Source organism: Nelumbo nucifera, chromosome 7, assembly GCF_055504915.1.
Source record: "Nelumbo nucifera cultivar China Antique chromosome 7, China Antique-T2T, whole genome shotgun sequence".
In the NCBI taxonomy this organism is placed as follows: Eukaryota; Viridiplantae; Streptophyta; class Magnoliopsida; order Proteales; family Nelumbonaceae; genus Nelumbo; species Nelumbo nucifera.
This window is the reverse complement of record NC_142655.1, coordinates 55,274,923-55,301,341: the sequence shown is the minus strand read 5'-3', so window position 1 is coordinate 55,301,341 and position 26,419 is coordinate 55,274,923. Positions and strand designations below refer to the sequence as shown.

The 26,419-nt window shown below is 42.7% G+C and overlaps 2 protein-coding genes across 3 annotated transcripts in view; one reads left to right on the top strand and one right to left on the bottom strand.

The window, feature by feature from the left end:
• The first annotated feature begins 17,407 nt into the window (after positions 1 to 17,407).
• LOC104599665 (uncharacterized) lies at positions 17,408 to 18,680 on the top strand. Its single transcript, XM_010262287.3, has one exon. The coding sequence runs from the start codon at positions 17,547 to 17,549 to the stop codon at positions 18,504 to 18,506; it is 960 nt and encodes a 319-aa protein (XP_010260589.1). The 5' UTR covers positions 17,408 to 17,546; the 3' UTR covers positions 18,507 to 18,680.
• Positions 18,681 to 20,326: 1,646 nt separating this feature from the next.
• Positions 20,327 to 26,419, bottom strand: part of SDRB (short-chain dehydrogenase-reductase B) — a 32,404-nt gene continuing 26,311 nt past the window's right edge. Inside the window, exons 2-5 of one of the 2 annotated variants that reach the window (XM_088891355.1) lie at positions 24,609 to 24,768; positions 23,949 to 24,118; positions 23,646 to 23,868; positions 20,327 to 20,792 (exon numbers count right to left, since the gene is read on the bottom strand). In XM_088891355.1, the coding sequence (XP_088747481.1) occupies positions 20,749 to 20,792; positions 23,646 to 23,868; positions 23,949 to 24,118; positions 24,609 to 24,768 (597 nt within the window). In that variant the 3' untranslated portion in view covers positions 20,327 to 20,748. The remainder of the gene's footprint in view (positions 20,793 to 23,645; positions 23,869 to 23,948; positions 24,119 to 24,608; positions 24,769 to 26,419) is intronic. The other variant, XM_010262286.3, reaches the window with a different exon arrangement.

Genomic DNA, 26,419 nt, shown 5'->3' with positions numbered 1-26,419 from the left:
CTAAAATTTCATCATGAATAAATTCAGGCAAAATTCATTCATATTTTAATACCATCTCTAAAACCAAATTTGTGTGAAAGTTATTGGAATTTAAAACCCTGCATGAGATAGTTCTGGAACATGGAATAGAATTTTGAATTCGCATAAGCGCCCCACATGCACATCTAAGCATGCATTAGGATCAATGGGAGATATTCCCAATACAAGGTTGAGATGTTTTGTGGGGTGCCAATATGAACTCTAGAATTTTGGTGACATAATTATCCAAACCCAACCATGCATATCCTGGCCCAATGGCGGGTAGACCATCCCTTAACCCAGGTGTTAGCAAGATTCAATCCCAAATCTCGGCTACAACTAGCAGGAGACCTTACCAACTAGCTAGTTGGCACCTTACAATTAGGTTGGACATCGTTGGGATGCAAAGGACTTGATTTTGGATTGGGACTCAACACAATGCCCCAAATCAATGTTTTAAAAAATGACCCGAAGGCCGAACTATTTTTGCCTCTGGGTCATGGGTCAACGGTTCGATCGGCCGGGCCGAACGGTTCAGACCATTCTATGATGTGTATAAATATATATTATATCAATAAATAATGTATAGATATGTTTTAGATATGCTATATGTATTTTTATATTTAACTTATATTTCTCACTCATTTTTTTAATTTTGCAATTTGAGGCCAAGAAAGGTTTTCTTTTTTTTTTGCAAAAAATAGCAACACATAGATCTCGAAAAGTTACCCAAAATTAAAAAAAAAAAAACACCTCAATCGAACATCAGAGTGTAAAGTTATAGTCTCCGAAAATTTGCATACATTGTGTGCAACCCGCGACCCGATGATCAGGTTAAATGAGTCAATGGTTGAACTGGTTGGATTGAACGGTTCTTAACCAAATCAACAATTTTTACCATCTAACGGGTCTTGACTAAAGCAGGTTCGGATTCTTAACCGGATGACAATTCAAACAGTTCGACCAACCAGATCAAAGGCGGGTTGAAAACACTGCCCCAAACCCACCCAAGCTGCACTTTGTACTCCCCCTCCCTCTTCGGAACCAGTGAATTATAAATATCTTCCCCTCTTTGCAAGGTTCAAAATATCACAACATGTCGGTGCATATTGATTGATAATATTAACTTTCAAGGTCATTAAAATCCTAGATAAAAAGATCTACGACAAGTGGTCATTTTAATGGTTAATGCCTTTCCCAGAAATGGTCTGGATCAAAAGCTTGAAACCTAAAAACAACTTCTATCTCTGTATGTTGCCCTTTTGAATCTTGTGCGCATCGATACTTTGAACCCATTTCTTCCAAGGAAACATGACTAAATGGTATTAATCATCATCAATTTCCTTGGCACGATTGCCTCTCTTCCTACCATCCAACCAACACAATGAAAACCAAACTTCAGAACTAAGTTGCAGATCTCTCTGAAATAGAGAAAATAAAAGAGTGAATGGTTCTTCTATGAGTTTTTCCTTTTTTTTCTTTTTGTTTTACTTTTAGGCCGTGTTTGGTTTAAAAGAAAAGAAAGAAAAAATAGAAGGAAAGATAAAAAAATCTGTACAAACACAGCCTTAATGTTCATTAATATATAGTACCATGTGATTGACTAAAGCTAGAACAGATCGAATATCAGTAACCCTTTTCTGTTATGGGCTGCCAAGAATTAGGTTCTTTTCTGAAAGTAGGGCTGCAAACAGATCGAATGGAATATAGAATATGAATATATGATTATTTGCTATGTTTGTCATCACAAATTTTCTACAATTTCCATAGCTGTGTTAAACAGGTCAAAAACACCAGCAAGCAGATCTTTTTAAGAGGCCCCAAACACATCCTCATTGCAACAGTGCTAAGTCATCCTCAAATTTGTTTGTTTTTCCCATCTTAAAAGCTTCCCAATCATGAAAGTATATGATGAAGGGTGATTTGGCCCGACCTCATAGACAGATGAAGCGTGTACGTGACTCAACGTAAGTGACAACCTGGCATAAGCTAGCTCGGGTATGTTAGTACTCCGAACTGGGATCACCTCAGCCTAAGAACACTTCAGCATTCACAAAGGGAGACCAAGGCACGAGCTGAGAAGCTTGCTACCAAGCAGCCGGGTATCCCGCAGATAGCCCATCTACCGTACAGATCTCCGCATGGCCACCTCGAGGAACGCACCCCCTTTCCTGAACCCCGCTGGACCGTACTTATAACGGTAACATTAGTTCACCAACTCCCCGTTCTGGCGGGAAGTGACAGTATTACCGTTTGGCGGCGCTTCAACCTCCTAACACGCGACAAGTCCCATCGTAGCAGGGGATCAATGACCGTTCCACCTACCCACTTGAGCTGGTGTATAAAAGCCCCACTCCCACCAGGGGCGAAGGTATGTTCTATTACTATTATTGATTGTGCAAAATCTCTACTCTCTGAGCTCTCACTGTTATCATCTCCAAGCTCTACACTATCACTGTGTTCTAACTTAGCCATCGGAGTATCCACGCCGGGTGAGTCACCCCGAGATCTCTAAGCTCCTCTCTTTCAGGAACCCGTCCTCATTGTCACTGGAAGCCAGGTCACCTCCAATAGGGAGCAGCCGGATTACGCCACATCAATTGGCGCCGTCTGTGGGATATCTTACAAAAAGCCTTTTTATCCCCCTTCTGAACACCTAGAAAACTCAGAAACCAGACCTATGGCATCTTCCAGCAATGCCGGACAACTCAGGGAAATGAACGCCTCCGGGGGACAACTTCAGCCCCCAACTATCTGTGTAGGCCAGTTCACCATACCGCTTCCCGCTGATGGGATCCCAACACCTGTGGTGCCCCAACCATTTGGGCCTGTGTGCACCCCATTCCCTTCTATAGTAGGCCCAACCTCCATTGAACCGTCCGTAGCTCCCCCGGGAGCAGGACAGAACCAACTAAACAACCTAGTATACTGCGTACGGGCTATGTAAGCCCAAATGCAGCAGGTCCAACAGTTCCAGCAATACCAACAACAAGTTCTGCACCACATGTACCAGCAGCAGTTTCCACCATTGCGGCAAAACCAACAACCTACCCCACCTTAGTGCCCAATCACCCTGAGCAAGCCTCACCGCCAAGGCAGCCACCCTGACCGGGAGGAAACCTCCCAGGCCTTGTCTCGCGGCAGAAAAGAGAAACAAGTCCACCCCACCTCACTCCAAGTGAGCAGGTCGAAAGATACTCGACCCACTAGAGTCAGCCCACCTCAGCCTTCACGACCTGAAGGCCTTCTTGCAAAAAATCGGTTTGGAGTCCTAACTGAGGACTCCAGGCAAGGCCTCTCGGCCCGCAACAGCTGACAGTCCGAATCATACCCGACCAAAGCACCATTCAACAGTACAGAGGTCAGCAGCAGCGCTGCGGAACCATCCAAGCAGTGCCAAAGGCCTACCGAAGCATCCACCCGACCTGAGCAGCCTAAAGGTAGGGCACGGGTAAGCTCGAAGGTCACCAAAACCGCTCCCCTCCTTTCTATACCCTCTCCGCTATCCACCGAGCTCCTAGCTTCCCCGATGCCAACAAACTTCAGGGTTCCTCCCCTGAACAAGTATGACGAGTCTTTCGACCCTATGACCACGTAGATTCGTTCTAGTCCCAGATGCATCTCGCCGGGGCTGACGAGGCCTGTATGTGTGTCGCCTTCTCCACGACTTTCAAAGGAGTAGCCCGCACTTGGTATAGAAACATTACGCCTGGGATAGTTCAAAGTTGGGCGCAGCTCGTAAAATTATTCACCTCGCACTTCATCACCAATAAGAAGTGCCTGAGGTCACAAGAAAGCATTCTCAGTATAGTCCAAAGGGAAGGAGAGTCAATCAGAAGCTACATCAAACGCTTCAACGACACCTGCCTGCTGATCCTGGACTTAGACCCAACCGTGAGACTTGCGGCAGCCAAAAAGGGGATTACTCACAGAAAGTTTAAATGGCACGTGGTGGCGAACAAACCCAAGGACATTACAGAGTTCCTGAAGCTCGCGGATCAGTTAATCGGCACTGAAGAAGAGATGAACCAGCGGACTGAAGCCCCCGCGGAGAAAAGGAAAAGGGAAGGCCACAGCTCGAACGACGGAGTCGGCAAGAAAAAGAAAAGCAGGTCCCCTGTTAGGAGGAACAAGTCAAATTTTCACCCCCGAGCTCTCCCGGTTGAAAGAATAAGCTTCACGCCCCTCAACGCGAACCGTAGGGAAATTCTCATGGCCATAAGGGTCTGTTTGATTGCTGAGAAAATTGGACTGGGAAAGGATGGGATGAGAAATGTTGGGATGAGAAAAGGAAAATTTATTTTCTCAGTTAGTTATAATGTGTTTGTTTGCTGAGAAAATTTTTGTGAGAAAATCCACTTTCTAGTGTTTGTTTTGCATGAAAATTTTTTTGAGTTGATTGTCGCCAGCAATCAGAGACAGAACTTCGGATCGTCGCCAGCAAGATTGGATCCAGAAATCCGAAATTGCTAGAGATTTCAACTGTCCTGAGATAGCTGACAACCATTGAGACACGAAATTAACCGTCGTGAGGTAGAGATCGTCGGATTTGTCGTCGGGTATCCCTGAAATGGTTTTTCAACGCCAATGGACTATGTAGAGACAAAACAGGAAAAAAATAAAAAGCCAAATGGAATGATGGAATCAATTGACATGTACAAAGGGGAAAAATCATGTAATTTTGTAGCAACCTAGCAGGAGAAAAGATAGGCATATGTCTAATTTCAGTTTATGAGAAATAGAGATGAAAAAGAAAGAAATGTTTACTAAATGTTTCTTTCAAGGAGAAGATCAGCTAGTTACATCATATACTATCCTAGAGTACCAACGGTTAATGAAATTCAGGAGAACTTTGTCAAAAAGCAGGCAATCCACCACAAAGGAAATGTGGATAATAGTCCAGGTTTTACAAATCAAAATGAATCAATTATATGATCCAAGATCACAAATACCAAGTAGGAAAAAGTGAAAAAAAATTACATACTCTGTTCCTTAAAAAATCCTTCTTGTTCTTTTTTCTTTTGCTTACTCTGTTAAAATCTCAATATAAAAACTCATTCTTCATTGAAAATAGAAAAAAGTTAGAGTTAAATCAAATTTCACAAGGAAAAGTATAAAGAACAGAGTAGAATGATTTTTTAAGCCATCATCACCTACAGCATTAATGAAAAACAAGAAAAACAGATTAATGAATCTGAAAACCGAGTTCCTATATTTTCACGAAAGAAATAAAATTTTCTATAAGAACTTTACTATGAAAAAATTCTAGGTGAACTAAATTGATGAAAACTTATCATCATTAGGCACATTGCAGCATTGCAAACAAATGGTTGGTCTTGATATCAACTGGGAGAGGACCAGCATAATAATAAAATAAAATTTCCTACTTACATGTATTTTAAACCACATACAAATAAATATCCTTAAATGAAAGTAAATAAACAGAACATATTCCTGATTTGTTAATGTTGAAAATCAAATAACCTTTTGACAATGAGGATTATTAACTCTAAATGAGAAGGAAGTAATTAATTCTTCAAAGTTAATAATGAAAAAGCAATACTCTATTTGCAACAGAACAAACATAAGATAACAGATCGCCAACAGTAAGGAGAGAATGCTTGAAGAACATAAACAGCATCAACAACATTTTAGCCTTTTCTTTATGGTAGAACAATGACTTGGACCAACTGTGGACCAGCTAACTTAAAAAATGTAGCATTTGTCTGTGCTGCACATGCACGAGTCAATTAAGTATGACAATGTAGATCCATGAAGCTCAAGTAAATGGCATATGAAATTTCAAGAAAAATATCAACATAACTGAAAGCAAATTCTATTATAAATACAAGAACCCAACAAAAGAAATGCTAGAACCATCTTTCCAAAAAAAGCCAAGACCCATACATTTGACCCACAATGTCATGAAATAGCATACTATAATTCCTATTCCCAGGAACTTCAATCTAAAGACTATGAGAAGATGTATTTTTGACAAAGTAACGACATTGGCATCATAAAGGGACTGATAGTTTGATGATAGAACTGCTATACAGCCATATATGTTAGATCCTATACCTTATGTTATTTTTAAGGATTTTACCATGTATTTGCATTGGAGTGTTGGGATATATTTATCTGGATACTAGTGCGAACTGCCCCCCATTGAGTTGGGAAGTATTTATCTGGATACTATTGCGAACTGGCCCCATTTTCATGTATTAACAGGGAATTTTCCATATTCATTTTATTTGATTCACTAGATCAAATTAGCGGTTTCTGATTATTTAATGAGTATGTTTAATACAATTTGTATTGCTACCAATTTTCATCAATCCAATAGCTGGTTCTTCATTCGTTTTAAAACTTTTAGCAAGATGAAGCGAAAGTGTGACTCAAGGTTTCCGTTTACCCAATTATCGCATCATAGGTCAATATGAAAATCTTAAATAGGAGACCTTGGCCATTATAGGCACATCGAATAGAAACCAAAGCAACAATGAGGAGAAATGCCACCAAAACTGGATCTAATTTACGAAGCAAGCCCAAAAGAAAAATACTTATGTAGAGATAGAAAGTCACCTCAATAATGTTACCGACTAGGTAGGGGAGCTGTTTGTTGAGTTTGATCTTCTCCTGGTTCTCTTTGATTTTCTCCTTGATAGATTCTAACTCCAGATTCGTTCTCTGCAACTCTTCCTTCGGTAATCAAAGAACATAAAGATAAAATTAGCAAGGAAAAAAACCCTTAAATCCCTGGAAACCAAAACCATGAGGTAATCAGAAAACTTCCCCACTTTGAGGACTCGAATTTCGTTGTCAAAAAGACGAGATGCCCTAACGATGTCGTCCAACGACATGGAAGCCAGTTGGTCATCTTCAAAACTGCTGTCTTCGACCATTACGGCAGACATTGAGAAAATAGATGATAGAAGGGAGGCATTGGGGTTGTAGAGAGAAAGAGAGGAGTCCAAACTTCCAAAGAGTCGAAGTGCTGATAACAGGAGTGGGGGTTCAATACAGAGGCGGCGCTTCCGGTGGTGACACTCAGCAGCAGCCTCCTCCGCTAAGGAGTAGGCGAATGAGCGAATAGAGAGGAGGTTATGGTTGGGATGCTAGAGGAGGATGTGGTGATGATCGGCGGTGGTGGTGGCGGTGGTGGAAGTGCTGATAACAGGAAGAAGATGGTTAGTGGTGGAGAGAGAGAGAAGAGATTATCAACTTTTGCTCTGACAAAGCTCGAGTAATTTTCTTAGTGTTTTCTTTTCTCACCGGGGTTGCATTGTTTTGGTGCAACCCCGCTCACTTAATTTTGGGATCCCGCGTCCCTCTTGTTTCTCATCCCAAAACACTGTTTATCAATAAACAAACACAAGAAAGGAAGAATAATTCGGGAATATTCCCTTTTCTCATTCCTTTCTCAGCAATCAAACAGACCCTAAAGGACACCTCCTTTGTAAAGTGGCCGCCCAGGTTGAGAAGCGACCCGACCCATAGAAATAAAAATATATATTGTCATTTTCATAAGGACCACAGTCATAGCACCGAAAACTGTAAGAACCTCCGCGATGAGATTGAGGAGCTCATCCGTCGCGGGTCTCTGAGAAACTTTGTACAAAGAAGTAATAAAGGCCAGACAGACCAACAAGGGGAGCAAAAGAAAGACGCTCCCAATTCCAGCAGCAGACCAAGTGAATAGAAACAACTACCTGAAGAAAGACCAATTCGCGGAGTAATCAATACGATCTTCAGCGGGTCGGTTGTTGCGGGTTGTTCCACGGCAACGGGAAAGACTTCAACTCGCAAACTATAACATGAGGAGAAGAACCCTTCAAAGTGCCCGCAAACTGAGGACCCTATATTCTTTATCGAGGACGACACGCGAGGGATTCAATACCCCCACGACGACGCGCTGGTCATAAGAATGAAGATCAACGACTTCAAAGTCAGGTGCATCCTAGTAGATTCAGGAAGTTCGACCGATATCCTGTTCAAAAGCACATTCGACAAGCTATGGCTCTGAGAAAGCGGCCTCTAGCCCGCCAGCAATCCTTTAGTGGGTTTCAGTAGAGAAGAGGACAGACCCCTTGGACAAGTTTCCTTACCTGTGGAGATCGGTACATGGCCCAACATCGTGAGGTTCGAGCATGCCTTCCAAGTAGTCGCAACGCCCTCCCCATACAACACCATTGTAGGGCGGCCCGTCACTCGCACACTTCGCGCAATGGTGTCAACTTACTATCTGGCCATGAAGTTCCCCACGGACTTCGGGGTAGGGGTGGCCCGGGGCGATTAGCTCAAGTCCCGAAAGTGTCTTGTCACTACTCTCGAAGGAAAAGGCAAACTGGCGGATGACCTCGAATTAGAGCAACCTACGAAATACTTCGAAGAACGAGCCACGACCACCGAAGGAACAATCCACATTCCGACCTCAGTGGAAAATCCAACCAAAACTCTCCAAATTGGAACCACGATCGAGGAGCTCCCTCGCTCTCGATTGGTAAGGTTTCTACTTGAAAATTTAGATGTATTTGCCTGGTCCACGACAGAAATGCTCGGTATAGATGCTAAGGTTATAACTCATAAGTTGAACACTGATCCTTTAGTCAAGGTAGTTAGACAGATAAAACACAACCTAGCCCCAGAGAGCTGGAAGATAGTCGATGAGGAGGTCGGGAAACTTCTCGCGGCCAATTTCATCAGAGAGGCCCATTACCCGAGCTGGGTGGCTAACCTCGTTCTGGTAAAAAAGGCCAACGGTAAATGGCGCATGTGCGTCGATTACACCGACCTGAATCGAGGCTGCTCGAAGGATTGTTTCCCTCTCCCCAAGATCGATCGACTAGTGGATGCGACCTTAGGGCACGAGTTGCTGAGTTTTCTGGACGCATACTCGGGTTATAACCAGATCAAGATGGACCCCTCCGTCGGGGAAAAGACAGCGTTTATCACTGAACTTGGCATGTACTATTATAAGGTTATGCCCTTCTGACTAAAAAATGCCGGGGCAACCTTTCAAAAACTTGTCAACAAACTTTTTGAACCGTTGATCGGCAATAAGGTTGAGTGTTATGTAGACAACATGGTCGTCAAAACCCGATTTTTAGACTGTTTAATAAGTGACTTGCAGTGTATTTTTGAAATCCTGTGCAAGTATAATATGAAGTTGAACCCTAGTAAGTGTGTCTTTGGTGTCACCTTGGATAAATTCCTGGGTTACATAGTTAACCAGCGTGGAATCAGGTTAAACCCCAAAAAAGTCAAGGCTATTCTAGAGATGAAGCCACCTCGCAAGTTGAAAGAGGTTCAAAGGTTGAATGGCCGCATGGCTGCCTTAAGCCACTTCATGTCAAAGTCGGCAGATCGTTGCCTCCCCTTTTTTAAGGCAATCAAGAAAAGTAAAGACTTCGAATGGACTAAAGAGTGCCATCTCGCCTTCAACGAGCTAAAAAAGTACCTAGTTAGTATCCCAGTTCTGACCTGACCCGAGGAGGGCGATATTTTAAAGTTGTACCTCTCCGCGAGTGATGAGGTGGTCTGCTCGATACTAATAAAAGAAGTAGATCGGGTCCAATGACCTATCTACTATGTGAGTAAAGTTTTGTAGGACGCAGAAACCAGGTACCCAGAGATCGAGAAGCTGGCGTACGCACTGGTCACGGCAGCTCAGAAGCTTCGCCCGTATTTCCAAGTCTAAACTGTCGTAGTCCTCACAAACAAGCCTCTGAGACAAGTCTTACTCAAGCCTGAGGTATCCAGCAGATTTACGAAGTGGGCCATCGAACTCAGCGAATACGACCTTCAGTACGAGCCTCGGATGGCAATTAAGGCCCAAGCCTTGGCCGACTTCATAGCAGAGTGTACCTTCAACACCGCAATCCCCGAACTAACTGAGATCGGACACAGAGAAGAGGTTTCAACTAGTACGGCACCGATCCTGGTCAAAGCAAGGCCAACTTGGGATGAAGAACCCCGGATCCTTCATGTGGACGGGTCGTCCAACCAACAAGGAAGCGGAGCCAACACCATACTACATGGACCAAGCGGAGTGAAACTAGAGTACGCACTTCGGTTCGAGTTCGCGGCGTCCAACAACGAAGCTGAGTATGAAGCGCTACTAGCCGGACTCACATTAGCGAAAGAAGTACAAGCAAAGCACGTCATCATCTGTAGTGACTTTCGTGGTCAATCAGATCACCAAAGACTACGAAGCCCGCGATCCTGCCATGGCTGCCTATTTGGCCAAAGCCAAAGAAATCATGCAAGACTTCCGGTCTTATTTTATCAGGCAGATTCCAAGGTCTGAGAACGCTGAGGCCGATGCACTATCCCGATTAGCCAGCACGAGCAACAACTCCATGAGGACCATACACATAGAGAACCTGCCTCGACCCAGCATTCTCAGGGGGGCAGAAGAGGTCGCTCCTGTTACACAAGCTAAACCAAGCTGGATTGACCCACTCGCGAGCTACCTACTTCACGAAATCCGACCTGCAAATCGCAACGCAGCCAGAAGGATAGAACGACAAGCAACCAAGTATGTCATGATAGATGGGCGATGGTATCGAAGATCCTACACGCTCCCCTACTTGCGTTGTCTGTGACCATCAGAAACTGAGCTCGTTCTCCATGACACCCATGAAGGCCTATAAGGCAGACACTTGGAGGGCAGGGCTCTGACACAAAAAGCACTACGGCAATGGTACTACTGGCCCACGATGAAGGCAGATGCACTCGAGCTCATCAAGAAATGCGAGAAATGTCAGAGGTACACCAACATCCATCAACGACCTACTGCCGACCTGAAGTAACCTCACCAGCCCATGGCCCTTCGCACAGTGGGGAATCGACATCCTTGGACCATTCCCGCCAGCGACAGGACAGAGGAAATTCTTAGTAGTAGCAGTAGATTACTTCACAAAGTGGGTAGAAGCGGAACCCCTAGCAACAATCACAGCTCAAACCATGCAGAACTTCTTTTGGAAGAACATAGTATGCCGCTTCAGATTGCCCCGAGTGCTCATTTCCGACAATGGTAAGCATTTTGAAGATATCAAGTTCCATAACTGGTGTGTGGAAATGGGGATACAATAGAACTTCACTTCGGTTGCACACCCCCTGGCGAACGGGCAGACAGAAGTCACGAACAAAGCCATACTCCGCGGACTGAAAGCTCGCTTATCCTGAGCTAAGGGGCTATGGATAGAAGAATTGCCCAGCATACTATGGGCCTACCGAACTACACACAAGACCGCCATAGGAGAAACCCCCTTCAGCCTCACCTATGGCATGGAAGCAGTAACCCTAGCCGAAATTGAGGTACCCACTACGTCTGGAAGCCCACGATGAAGAGGGAAATGATGACGAGCTCCGCACCAACCTCGACCTAATAGAAGAGGTACGGGACCTTGCATACATTCGGACCGCAGCCTATAAGCAAAAAGTTATGGTGCCCGAGCCCGGTATAGGTAAGCTTGGAATGAACTGGGAAGGTCCCTACCGAGTGAAGCGAATACTAGGAGAAGGCACGTACGAGCTCGAAACCCGAGATGAAAAGAAAGTGCCCCGTGCATGGAACATCAGCAACCTAAGGCGGTATTATCTCTTATTACGAATCAAAGCATCAGCCCCAAAAACAAGTAAGCAGGCTCTAACTCTCAGATTGTGATTTCTAAGCCCGCAGTCTAATATGGGAGTACTAACTTAGCCATCGGAGCAACCCCGCCGGGTTAGTACCCCGGGTCCTCTGACATTTAGTTCGTTATAGGTCTCCAAGGAGCAACTAAATCTAGGAGCGGACTACAGGTCCTTCCTTAAGCCTAAGGGCCACAAGAAGACCCCAGTTGCCACTTCGGCCTGGGTGAAATCTAGGAGCGGACTACGGGTCCCTCCCTAAGCCTAAGGGCCACAAGAAGACCCCAGTTGCCACTTCGGCCTGGGTGAAATTCAGGAACGGAGTACGGGTCCCTCCCTAAGCCTAAGGGCCACAAGAAGACCCCAATTGCCACTTCGGCCTGGGTGAAATCTAGGAGTGGACTACGGGTCCATCCCTAAGCCTAAGGGCCATAAGAAGACCCCAGTTGCCACTTTGGCCAGGGTGAAATCCATGAGCGGACTACGAGTCCCTCCCTAAGCCTAAGGGCCACAAGAAGACCCCAGTTGCCACTTCGGCCTGGGTGAAATTCAGGAACGGACTACGAGTCCCTCCCTAAGCCTAAGGGCCACAAGAAGACACCAGTTTCCACTTCGGCGTGGGCGAAATTCAGGAACGGACTACGAGCCCCTCCCGAAGCCTAAGGAACACAAAATACCGAACTGACAAAGACTTGGGTGCTACATAAAACCTGGTTATCTCTAACCCCTAAGGAAAAGACAGCTCGGAGAATGAACCCTACGGTGTCTATTCCACCCCTGATGCTCGGTAGTCCGATAGTCCAGGGTAACCCGCACAACCCGAAGTGACAACTTCACTCAGTTATCCTTACTCATTGCCGGCTCGGTAGCTCAACAGTTCAGGTAACCTATACATTAAATTGCACTCAGAAGGGTCCACCAAAGAGTCGGGCTCTGCATCCGCCTCCTTGGCCACTTCAGGGTCCAAGCCCGCCATCGTGATCCCACCAAGATCAAGGTCGGGAAACTTCTAACGAACTAAGTAACGACACAGCTTGAACCCTGCGCGGTAGGAGTCCGATCCATATTCAATCTGCAAAGCCTCGAATTCTGCAGACTCCTTAAAGCTCTCAATGGCCTTGACCCTCTCCTACGGGATAGAAGCTTCGAGGTCCATGATCTCCCGCTCCAGACGCGCTTTCTCCTCGCTTAGTGAAGAAATCTGCCTCTCTTGAGTTAGGATAAGCTCCTTCGGGGCCAACCCCCTTCTTGGCCCTAAGCGCCTTGCCCCAAGTATGGTTCAAGTCGCGGTGGAGACTCTGCATTTGCGTTATGGCGTCAATAGCTTCCTTCATGCGGATCGCCGCCTGGAAAGCCAACGCGCGACCAGCAGAGTTAACCTGCAAACAAGAAAGCCGAAGTCAAAAAAAAAATGAGAAAAGGGGAGAAGAAAGGTAGAAAGCTCACCACCATACAGTGGCTAGCAACTAATCCCAGGAGAGTGCCCGGAGCCAGCTCGGCCCACTTCGAGACTTCTTCAAAGACAGCTTCCTGACTTTTGCGCATGGCTTTAACATGATCCATGATGTTGTCCTTCACAGCTGGAAGATAACCTTCCGGTCCATCCACGGGTATGGACAAACTCCCTGGCTCTTCGGACTGAACTTCCTCGTGCTGGACCTCGGCCGAAGTCTCAGGGGCAGCAGACTGGGCCTCCTCCTGAGGTACGGAAGACGGTTCCATGATGACAACCTCGAGTGATTCCTCGGCCTCCGGATGCGGTCTCTTCGCGCCCCTCTTTCTCCCCTTCTGGGAGCTCGTCAGAAGGCTTTCAGCATTGACCGGAATGGTAGCTGTCGAGAATGAAAGGTAAAATTAGTCACGAACTAATCAGGATCTTGAGAAAGTAAAAATCCCAATACAACCTAGCAGGACTCAAGCCGGCCTGCACAAGCTTATCTTCAGCAAGGTAGTCTGAGCAGAGGAAACCAAGCTCCACCCAAGACTTAAGTGTCTCTCTCGTCTTCAGACCCAGCCTAACACCGGGTACCTGGACTGCCGGCCTCCATTGGGTCGAAAAGGGCCACCCCTCGGGGTTACGAACTACGAAGTAACCCCGTTTCATGGCTGGAATCTTGTTAGGAAGTTTGTGCAATAGCTTGTACCCCGGGCGAGGGGATTGGTATTAGGTTCTCTTGTGCTCGGAAAGAACGCAAGAGGAGTTTTCTTGATAGACAGGATAGTGGAAAAGGTGTCAAGGTCAAGGGGAAGACAGTACTCGTAAAAGAGCGAAATGGTCCCTACCACATTAAGAACAGAGTTCAGATGTAATTGATCTATGGTTATATTGAAGGACTTTAAGACCTCGGTAATCAAAGGGTGTAGCGGAAAACGAAGACTAGCCGTGAGCTACTCTTCAAAAACCACGACCTCGTTATGATCATGCTCCCAAGGGAAGTTACAACAAGGAAGGCTGTAGGAGAACTCCCTCGGGAGGTAATACTGGTGAACTAGGGCCTGAAGTCGGTCCGAGGTCATGGTTGAAGGACTGAAGTTGTCTGGCTCTCGACCTCGGCAGGAGGTGGATGCCTGACCACTCGAAGCCTCTCGGGCCTCTCGAGGAACCTGTGCTTCAGAAGGGCCACGAGGTGCCCCCGAACTCACAATGGCCCCATCCTGGCCACCGACCAGGGCCAAGGCACCTACCTTGGCCTCGTCAAGAGGGCCATCAGAACTAGAAGGCAACATGGAGATAAAACCGAAAAAAAAAGAAGAAGCGAAGGGAGACTCACCAAAGGTGGACGACCTGACTAGGAAGGAACAACGAACTGGGAAACCCAAGCTGAAGAAGCAAGTGCGATCTCAAGACAAGAGCTTATGGATTTGTGGCAAAGGAAAATGGGTCCCGGAGGACACTATTTATAGCCACTATGCCAAGAAAGCAATGGTCAAGATTGAAGTGATCCAACGGTTCCTAAGAAAACCGGCTGCACGACCCTCGAGACCGAAATCAATTTTGCGCATTTTTTGGCGTCCGTAGAACCTATAAGATCGCCTGACGTCCGTGCGTGAATCACACATGGTCCATCCCACATCAGCTTAAACTCCGAGCCAAATCCACTTGTCACATCATGAACTCCCCGCACCAGGTCAGGACCCCTAGCTCGGGGAGTGGGGGGCAATTGATGAAGGGTGATTTGGCCTGACCTCATAGACAGACGACGCGTGTACGTGACTCAATGCAAGTGACAACCTGGCATAAGCCAGCTCGGTATAAAGCGAGCTCGGGTATGCTAGTACTTCGAACTGGGATCACCTCAACCCAAGAACACTTCAGCATTCACAAAGGGAGACCAAGGCGCGAGCTCGAGAAGCTTGCTACTCACTAGCTCGCTACCAAGCAGCCGAGTATCCCGCAGATAGCCCATCTACCGTACAGATCTTCTCATGGCCACCTCGAGGAACGCACCCCCTTTCCTGAACCCCGCTGGACCGTACTTATAACGGTAACATTAGTTCACCAACTCCCTGTTCTGGCGGGAAGTGACAGTTTACCGTTTGGCGGCGCTTCAACCGCCTAACATGCGACAAGTCCCATCATAGTAGGGGATCAGTGACCGTTCCACCTACCCACTTGAGCTGGTGTATAAAAGCCCCACTCCCACCAGGGGCGAAGGTTTGTTCTATTACTATTATTGATTGTGCAAAATCTCTACTCTCTGAGCTCTCACTGTTATCATCTCCAAGCTCTACACTATCACTGTGTTCTAACTTAGTCATCGGAGTATCCACGCCGGGTGAGTCACCCCGGGGTCTCTAAACTCCTCTCTTTCAGGAACCCATCCTCATCGTTGCTGAAAGCTAGGTCACGTCCAGCAGGGAGTAGCCGGATTACGCCACATCAGTATCCACCATAAGAAAAGGAAGGATAATCCTAACCAAACCTAGGGCTTCCATAATTCATTCTTTCTTACATAAGAAGAAATTTTGAACTTTACACTTTGAGGTGATGATAAAACATCTCAACTATGTGGCCATCACAATCCATCAAATATAAATAATAAATAAATACCAGGCCATTATTAACCTTAAATTATCTCATTAGAGTTAAGGACAGATAGAAAAAGATTTGGATAGAAGTGATAAGAAATAATTTAACAATAGGCATGTCATTGAACAAAATCAAATGGCCAAATAGGATTTCATGTAACTGATAGATGGGACACCACTTAGATGACGACGAGGACGACGACGATGGCAAGCCTATCTCACTTAGAATTTGGATCTCCGCCCAACAAAAGAAAATCATACCATCATAGTTTTGCACCAATGTAAATAATTGGCACTGCAACCAAATGCGACCTTAAAATATTGGTTAAAATTACTCTTTTGCCTCACATCCATGGTAACTCATGCGCAGGAAGCACTATGGCAAGCCTATCTCACTTAGAATTTGGATCTCCGCCCAACAAAAGAAAATCATACCATCACATCCCAACATGTCTGCACATCTTACCATAAGATTTGGGACCTATCATGTATGAGGTGTACTTATTTGTTGGAATTTGGAATTATTCCTCACAAAGCATGTATCAAACCACTCTCACAATGAATTCGGCTTCGGTCAGAGAAAAGCCGGTTCGAGCAGCCTTTACAGCCTTGCATATTGAGAATATCTCCTTTGTTAATGTGCTTTATTTCATGGGGAGAATCCCAATGCAAAAGATGCAAAAGGCGGAACTGTGATGACATGGGCTTGCGGTGATAGAAGCTGATCTCTTTCACGACATGTTGCAACCATGCATTGAAAATATCTCTTTATGAATTACAACATTCAATTCTTGACGTATGGCTGCAAGTGTTGTAAGATTGTATGTGCCTGTGAGGAGGAAAGTCGAATTCTATTTGTTGGGAGGAGATCCGAATTCGTAAGCTTAGGCTTAGTTGAATGTTCAGCTGAACTTGGGATCTCCTCCCAACAAAACTGTTCTAATACATCCCATGAAATCTATTATGATGACATGTGCTGACACGGATCATATTGAAACGATATAGGATTCACAAAGCTCAACCCTCCCGAGTTCATATCTCTGTGGGGCCGCCCCACAGCACATCCCCGCTGTGTATTGAGAACATCTCCCAATAATAGTATCACTTCCAATGATGCATCAGAAGATGTTTCTAATACACGAATATGTGATCTCAATCCTCTCAAACAAGCCAAGAATTGGGATCTCTTGCCAACCAAATACGTCTTAATTCCCTTTCAACATCATCTGACACCGCACATCTCACCATAATATTGGGACCTATCATAAAACTGGAACCCATCTTACATGAGATGTGCGGTGTCAGATCATGGCAGAAGAGTGTGAGGAACATATTCAGTTGGCAGGAGATCTCGACTCATGGACCATGAGTAACAGGCCATCAATTCAGCCACTTCAGTTGTTCAATTCCATCTCGATACAGCCATGGTATACCGTGTAGATTCTTCATCAAATCTCTGTGCCCTAAAGATAAGATCGACGGTGTTGAAAGCTCAAAGAATTGCATCGTGCAGCAAATATATATTCAGAAATTGGTTAGAGAAGATGCTGTCATCTTCACAGCTTAGAACAAAATCCGTGGTCATAGAGTTCATCATCAATCCCCCAACGAACAAGATTCCAATCCAACGTTCCTAAACTTTTTTCTTAACAGAAGAAGTTAGGTAATTTTTACTGCCCAACCGACACAAAACAAAGATCCACCGCATCAATTTTCATTAGTTTACAACCAACCCAACAAAAAGGAAGAGGAATGCTCTCTCTCTCTCTCCTACCTTTTCTCTGTGATCAGCTGCTCCCTTTCTTCTCTCTCTACCCCCACCGACCCAAAGCTTTCTCTGTCTATCTGAATTACAGGGCTCTTCGATGGATCTTGCAGCAGAAGAGCTCCAATTTCTAACCCTAAAAGACATCGTCAAAGAATCAGTGTCAATCCCCAAATCATCTCCCAGAACCTTCTCTCTCATAACCCTAACCCTCATCTTTCCCCTCTCCTTTGCCATCCTTGCCCACTCACTCTTCACCCACCCTCTCCTCAAGCAAATCGATACCCTATCCCCGTCAGATCCCCAAGCCCGCCATGAATGGACTCTCCTCCTCATCTTCCAATTCTGCTACCTTATTTTCCTCTTCGCCTTCTCCCTCCTCTCCACCGCCGCCGTCGTCTTCACCGTGGCCTCTCTCTACACCTCCAAGCCTGTCTCCTTCACCTCCACCCTCTCCGCAATTCCCCGCGTCTTCAGACGCCTCTTCATCACCTTCATCTACGTCTCCCTGCTCATGATCGTCTATAACGTTGTCTTCGTCGCCGCCCTCGTTGCCCTCATCATTGCCATCGATACCCAGAACGCGCTTCTCTTCTTGTTCTCTCTCCTCGCCATTTTCGCGCTCTTCCTCGTCGTTCACGTCTACATTACTGCTCTCTGGCACCTCGCCAGCGTCATTTCGGTGCTAGAACCAGTCTATGGCTTTGCGGCGATGAAGAAGAGTAGGGAATTGCTGAAGGGGAAGACCCAGATGGCCGCCGTGCTTGTTTTCGCCTACCTGTCCATCTGCGGGGTGATCGGGGGTGTTTTTGGATCGATTGTGGTTCACGGTGGGGACTACGGGGCGTTTGTTAGAATTGTGGCTGGTGGATTCTTGGTCGGAGTGTTGGTGATTGTGAATTTGGTTGGGCTGTTGGTTCAGAGTGTGTTTTACTATGTCTGCAAGAGTTATCATCACCAGGGAATTGACAAGAGCGCTTTGTATGATCATCTTGGGGGTTATCTTGGGGAGTATGTTCCTCTGAAGAGTAGTATTCAGATGGAGAGCTTGGAGGCTTGAGGGAAGTGTTTGATTTGGATTTGTACCTTGTTAAAATTATAATGGCATTCTGTAAAGAAAAGAGAAATGTTTTCATTGAGTGTTATTCTTGGAGGATCACATTCACATCTATCTTTTTCTGCAATGACGATTGAATGAACTGGTTTATTTTTATGTGGTGGTGAATGGTGTTAATCACTTGTTTTTTATTTTGCATCGAAGTTGCACAAATTAGAACCGTTCTGTAGTATTAGATTTGAATAGATTAGAATGTTAGATCATCATTCATAAGCATCCTTTTGGTTGATTTTCTTGGAGTTAGGATTAGACTGAAAAATGGGGGATCCACCTTTCCTCTTACTTTCTTTTTCATTTGTTTATTTATGATCCTCTATATATTTTTTAATCTTTTTGGGTTTTCAATTTTATTTTATAGAATGAAGGCTTCAGCTTTTCTAGGTAATGGGAATATGCAAGCATAAGCTTGTTCTTTTGTTGATCAAATTGTTGTACTTTGTTCTTCTTGTTGGGGAGAGAGAGGGGGAGATGAAAATGATGAAAGTTGGCTATTCGATCTGAATTGTGATGTGGGTGATCAGTATTACTACTGTGAACTGCCTAGTTATCTGGTCTGGTTATTAGCTTATTGCACTCAAGCTAGCTATTTATTTTTGATGATTTTGATTACTAAATTTAATGCGTCTTGGATAATTCATTAATTTGGTCTGGGGAATAAACCTGATTTGATCTGTATTTGTCTGTAGAGAAGGTATCGGTGGGTTGCCTGGTGTTTACCAGAAGTCATTTGATCTAAAACCACTTTGATTCTCAACTGGGTCTCACTTCTCGGTGTCTAAAGACCAAAAGAATCCTTGATCCATCTCACTGAAGTTTGTCATTATATTATGCTGCTTGGTTCACTGAAAGTCTGAAGAACAGGGGGAAAACTTCAGAAACTATGAATCAAGATCCTGAGATTATTGTCCAGCACCTCAATTCCTTGGAGAAAGAGAGAGGTAGAAAGATTTACTATTTGATTTGCTATTAGCTACTTGTGACCATGCTATGAGAGCCAAAAGTGTGTGGACTTGAATGTGTGTCGGTGTGTGGGGTCCTTTCTTTGAACATTGGCCGTGCTGCCGTGCTTATTCAATTTCCATTCAATTCCTCTTCATCCCGACTACTGGCTGTGCCGAATGCTGATGGCTGATGGTTGCTTGTCTCATAATTTCTATCAAGTATTGAAGACGCACTCAGCATGTTTGCTAAGTAATCAATCTCCAGTTCGCTTTCGCCAGTCTCGCTTGTGAATGAAATGCCGAGAACTTGATTGTTTGGCCCTGCCCTTGGAAGTCTCGTCTCCTATCCATCGACTTAAATCCTCTATGGGCTGTCTAGTCTAGTTTGTTGGTTATATATATTTTTGAGCAAAAGGTGGTAATTTGTATTCCCTGGATCAAGTGATTTTTCTTCTTTAGAGAGGAAAAGAAATGAGTGAAATTTTTACTCAAGTTCCAAGCTCACGTTACGACTCCTGATCTTAAATTTGTATTATGACAACAGTACCAAGCCCCATCACCATCTTGTAAAGGATACTGTAGACAAAAAAGCAGAGAAATAAGTAAAAATTGTTATCAAATTAACAAGTTCATGGTCCTTTCTATTGTTTTGAACTTTTGATAATAAACGTTTGGACTGAAATCTCTTTCGCCAAGTAGTGAAGTTTAAAAAGTCTTTCATCTGTTCAGTAACTACATCTTGAAAAGTACCGGAATGCTGCATTCTTTAGGTACCTGGAAAAATCATGGCACAAATTCCCATCTCCAGGCTTGCTAGTAGGATTCAGAGAAACCATTTAAGTTAAAATCCATCAACAAATAGACGAGCGTGTCCTTCCTTGAGTTGTTTAATACATAATTATAAATTATATTAAGCTTGTATGCATACATGCGACTAACTCCCTCTTTCCTGGGTTGCTATAATGGTTTTTGACTACTCAGCAGAAGATATAATGCAAGTCTCAATTTGGAAGAGCCTGATGGAGTCATGGAGGCTATAATAGCAGACTAAATATATTATGATCATTTTCAATGCAAATGCTACAGCTTGCTTGTTGGAAGCCCAGCAGGTGCATCTCTAGACCTCCTTTCTACCACCCGTGAGAGTTGCTTCACTGCCTCTTTTGGAATATGGCGTGGCCGGCTCAGCCACAGTCCTCCATCAACAATAAGTGTTGTTCCATTAATGTATTTACCTTCACACATTAAATTATTGATGAGGTACATTCTCTCATGAATAGGCAAAAACCTGAATCAAACTCAGCCACTTAAACTCAAAACCACCTAAGCATCTATGAGTACCAAAAAGTTACTAAATCAGTAAGTACATACAACAAAACAAAATATGAAGTTGCAGATCATAACACAGAAAAGCAGACCTTTGAAGTAGACAAAATTCTAGGCGGTTGGAAGTAATGTACAAGATGAAATGGATCTCTAATGGTCCACAAATTCACAATGGGTTGGGCACTAGAACAGGATTTATGTAACCCATTCCATATAGTTCAGACAAAGCTTAGTTGAGTATGAATATGAAACATGAAGCTCAAGGCCTGCATAAAGGCAATATAGTATCACAATATTACAATTGGGATCCTAACTTACTAAGGACCTGTTCTAGGAGGAGGTAGGCTATTGGACAAGTATTTAATGTGGTACATGATGGGTCTTTGAATGTCTTTTCAGTTGGTCTTCTTTGTCCTAAGACTTTTCTTTAGTCTTCTTTTTCCCTAAGCCACTGAAAACCTATTCTAGGATGAGCAACGTTACCAAACAAATCTTTTATGCAGCATATGGTGGGTCTTTGGATATCTTTTCAGATATGTTAAGTTACTTGGGGGGGGGGGGGGGTCTAGGTGAAATTATCATGTTTCCGGTGTGGAGTCTCACCATTGGGTTTTCTTACTTGGGTCCAAATCTTTTTTATGTTATTTGAAGTCTCACCAGTCATTTATCCAGTAAATGAGGAATTATGTATCTAAGACCATAGGGGCAGAATAACAAAATTTTAAGAATAGTTCCTAGTGTATCTTTTTTTTATCGATGAATAAATGACTGGTTTGGCTTCTGCTACAACTTGGACCTGTGATTCCGAAACCCTAGGTATGATTCCTAAAAACACTAGAGTAATTCTAGGGCTTTCCCCTGTTCTCTCTATACAATTCTTTCCTTGCTATTTACTTGACACAATTGGTTGTTGCTTGCAACAGGTGCTTGAATGTCGATCAAATTCCAATTAATTTGACCAGTTTTCACCCTTATACATGTAAATAATCTATGTTCCTTCAATTTCTGAAAACCCTCTTGCTGTTCTAGCTATCATGTCTCCAGTGTTATAAAAGCACAAGGAGAAAAAAAGTGCAAGGGGGATTTTGCACCCAAGGCGGGAACCGCAAGGCGAGGCACGCACCTTTTCAAAGCAAGGCACCAAAAAAAAAACTAAAGTAATTAAAATATATTAAACATAATATTAATTAAAAATTTTAATTTTAATTTTAAAATAAATGTTTTAAAAAACCTATTAACTCAAATTAAAATACATAAAAATAACATGTAAAATATATTTAAAATGAAAATTTAAAAATAAAATCAAGTATAACATATAAAAGATACTCAAGCATGTAAAACTCTTCAGTCTCTTTATTCTTTTCTCATTACTTCAAATAGATAATGTGATGTTAAACATTAAGCATTCCTAATTCTATGAACTGCCTTTGTACCAAGCCCCTTGAGGCAAGCCCAAACATTCAAACAAATCCATATCAGGATCTTAAATTCTTAATCCCTATAAAAAAGAGTTTATAACTTTAATTTCTTTTAAAAATATTTTTATTAGGATGAATGAATGAGCAACATTAGCAAATATGGGGTTTTCGGAGCTCTGATGAGCAAGCGAAAAACAGGAAAAAAAATCAAAATGCACAAATTTTCAAAAGGCACGTGCCTTGGTTGAAGCACAAGGCGCACCAGATGCACACCTTTGACAGTGTTGCACCTAGGGAGTAGGAAGGCGCATACCTTAAAATGCGCCTGGAATTACATGTATAAAGATGATACGTGCCTTGAAGGAATATAGATTATTTAAATGTATAAGGATGAAGTTCCCCTAGGAGTTAGGTGAGGCACATACCTTAAAAAGTAGTAAGTAAAAGATCATGTCTCCAGAATATTAGATTTTCATAAAGGTATGATCAAGTAATCCGATTAAAAAGAAAGTAGCCTTTAAACAGCATTCTGTTTTTTCTTTCTTTTTGATAATTTTTTAAACAGCATTCCCTTGTTCACAAGAGCTAGAAAAAGGAACCTTATTCAACTCTATTCAGAGACTGAGATTGGCATATATCTAAAAAGTGATACTTCAACATCTCATCCTGTCAGGTCAGGAGATCAGCCAACCAATTAGCTAGCCGATTGATTAGCTGGGAGCAGTATAGGCAGGAGTGTTAAATAGTCTGGATCCATTCTACCTAAGTGGCTTTCTTTGGTTGTGGTGGGGGCCAACTGGGTCAGCTTGGGGTGTCATTACAATTTTTATCAGTGCAACAAGAAAGGGACCTTTGGGAGATAATAAGTGTATCTCAGTCCCATATAGTTGAAGTCTGCTGTAATTGCCTTGGTAACTATAACCATGGGGGTGTTTGGTATTGTGATACTGCTGAATTTTGGGTTGATCAATACAAATTTGTGAAAATATGTGTTGCCAGTTTGCCACATAATATATGAATATCATTTCAACTAGAAAAATGCATGTGTGAGAAACATCAGGTTTGATGTTTCAGGTAGAAATAGCAATTTGTATTGATCAACCCAAAACATTTCAAGTAAAAACAAAAGTTGTCTCACAAATTTGTATTGATGAACCCAAAATGCAACAGCAACACAACACAACTGTACCAAGCACCTCCTATATAAGGAGCAAGTCATGCTAACAATTCCCACCAGTTCCTTCACTGAAAACAAACACTGAAATTCCATTGCTTCTTTCATTGGTTTATTAATAAACCAGATAGGAGGAGATCACAACCTAAGAAGCATAAAGGTATATTTATATATTTACATAACAGCACAAATAGATAAAGTAGAAGTGAACAAGGTAGCAGACCTGCATCTGATGCTAGGTAGACAGCAGCCATTGCAATGTCCCATTTCTCCCCCAATTTATAAAGTGGCATGTATTCCTCTCTTTTCTTCCCTATCTCCTCAGGTGCTAATTTACTCATTCCAGCAGTATCACCAATGGGTCCTGGTGCAATCCCATTAACTCTGATATCATAATCGGTCCCCCACTCCAGTGCCAGGGACCTTGTAATACTATCAACAGCTGCCTGTTAGAAGGAGAATATTATAAAGTAATCTAACAATAAAAGCTAACCAGCTTTACAACTAGTAAACTAAGTTGACAAACCTTAGCAGCAGATACATGAATTTGATACCAAGATGCTGTATAATGCAAAGTTGCACTAATGTTCAAAATTGTTCCACCACTAGATGGGCCCCTTCCTGGTCCCCCTTTCTTAAGATACTTCAATGCTTCATGGCACATTGTGAATGTGCCTACAGAATCAATATCCATAACTGCAAAGATAAATTTAGAAATAGACAAAATCATTAGTATTCAATATCTTGGGACTTTATACACACACAAAAAAAAGAAAAAAAAAACTTGGAACTAGATTATCATCATAAAAGCATGTTTGTATTCTCTCTTTTGTGATCTTAAAAATCAATTGTCTACTTATCCTTAAGCCTACCTCATTTAAATTGGACCAAAAACTAAACTGCTATTGCATCTTAACAGGATCTAAATTCATGTCAAACTAATCTAATTCCATTCAGCCAAAGATGAAGGAAAATTTGGAATTCTGGTTTATTGTTCTTTAAATCTACCCCCCAACAACAATATAAAAATCAAATTGGATGGGAAATCGATTAAACTATTAAACTAATTCAACTACAGATTAAGGATTTATTTTTAGTTCTATTTTAGAAATACCAATTAATATTTAGATCCACAGTGTCAAATTGATAGAATGCCTATCATCTGTTAATTGCACTAAAGAAAAACCTGTGCGGAATCCATTAGGAGATAAATCCTCTGCATTTACAAGAAAATTCCCAGCTGCAGCATTCACAAGAATGTCAAGTCTGCCAAAATGCTTGATGGTTGATTCAATGACTCTCATTGCATCTTCCTTCTTGCGAACATCTCCCTCAAGTCCAATAACCTGAAACATCAATAAGAAAAGAACAGATTCCAAAATCATGTTAATTATGCTGTATTAACTATTGTTCAAAAAATTCCACAATATGTGTGATAATACTCCTGTGCAGAAAAATAGACAGAGAAAAGAGGAGAATGAGAGAAGTAGAAAGAAAAGGTGAGAGTGAAAAGAATGTCACTCCACCAGTCGGCTGCCACTTATATAGATTTCTAGGATACAATAAAATGTCTGTTCTGCCACTGTGAAGTGGGACAGAACTTAAGCAAATATAAAACTGATCCAAATGACTAACGAATTCCACCAGTCGGCTGCTACTTAAATATATAGATTTCATGCTTGTTACTTTTTTTCAAACTTCTAGTTAACAGATCTACCCACTGATTTTCAGGCTTCACAAAAGCAGTAGACATTACTTAGTCCTCTCATGGAAGACTAGGTTTGAGGCAATGTGAACAACAGCTTAATTGTCAAAATATAGCTTTATGGAGGTCAGTACAAAGTACCTAATTTCTTGGAGAATATGATACAACCAAACTAATTCACCTGTTTTTTTACAACATTATTAATTAGACATTCTTTGCAATCTTATTACTTATATAGTCTTTATGCGTTCTTTACAATCTTACCAGTTATACAAGAAATTTAAAGCATCAAAATGATATATCTATGACATGATGCAGTAAGATATGTGGTACAGGTGAGCACTACATCTGTTCATTTAAGAACTTTGTGTAAGACATACTAAATTTCACAATCCAATAAAATTCAGATCTAGTAGACATGACATATATGTGCTAGACAAAACCTAAAGGTCCTAAACAGATCAGTAATTTGAATGAATGTATGATTATCAAAGAAAAATGAAAATTGATGAGTATATTAAGAATTTATACTTGCACAATATCAAGAATTTTTATACTTGTACAATATCAAGAATTTACTAGAACATTAAAGATAGTCTGAACTGTCTCCCACCATTCAATTGCCCTATTCATTGAGCAAGTCCAGCCAGTCAAAAGGATCTCCTAGCATAACTCTTATACAATCTATAATATCTAAAATACACCCAATGTGGTCACACACAGTTAAGTAATCCATGGTTTCAGACCACGAATGTTTAAGTCAATGAGCCATTTTAACCAACATGGTAGAGGAAGCTTGGAACCAAATTCAAGCTTTCTGGCACATAACCTCCTCATCCAAATGCCCATATTAAGGTAATCAATCACATCTAGGGCCATTAACCAGATTTCCATATTTCTATATGGGATATTACATTGTTGCAAGTTTGTTGCAAGCTAAACATGCATACCCATCATCACCAATAGGAGTGTAGGCTAGGCACCATTTAGAGTCCTATATGATTGAACACCAAGTCATCAAATATAGTTGGTTCTTTTTCCTTTTTTTTGGAGAGAAAATAACAGAAAATTCATTAAAAAAAAGGTGCATAAGATAATGTACAGCTGAAGCCAGCACAACTTAAACCAAGGTTACATTGGCAGATTTCTGTTGCTATACATAGTATCCCACTATCCCTCTGAGTCCCAGACTTGGCTAGACTATCAGCCAGAAAATTTAATTCTCTAGGAATCCGAAGAAAAGTCACAGTCATTGAATCTAAAATGTCCCTAGCCTCTTTCAGGAAATGAGC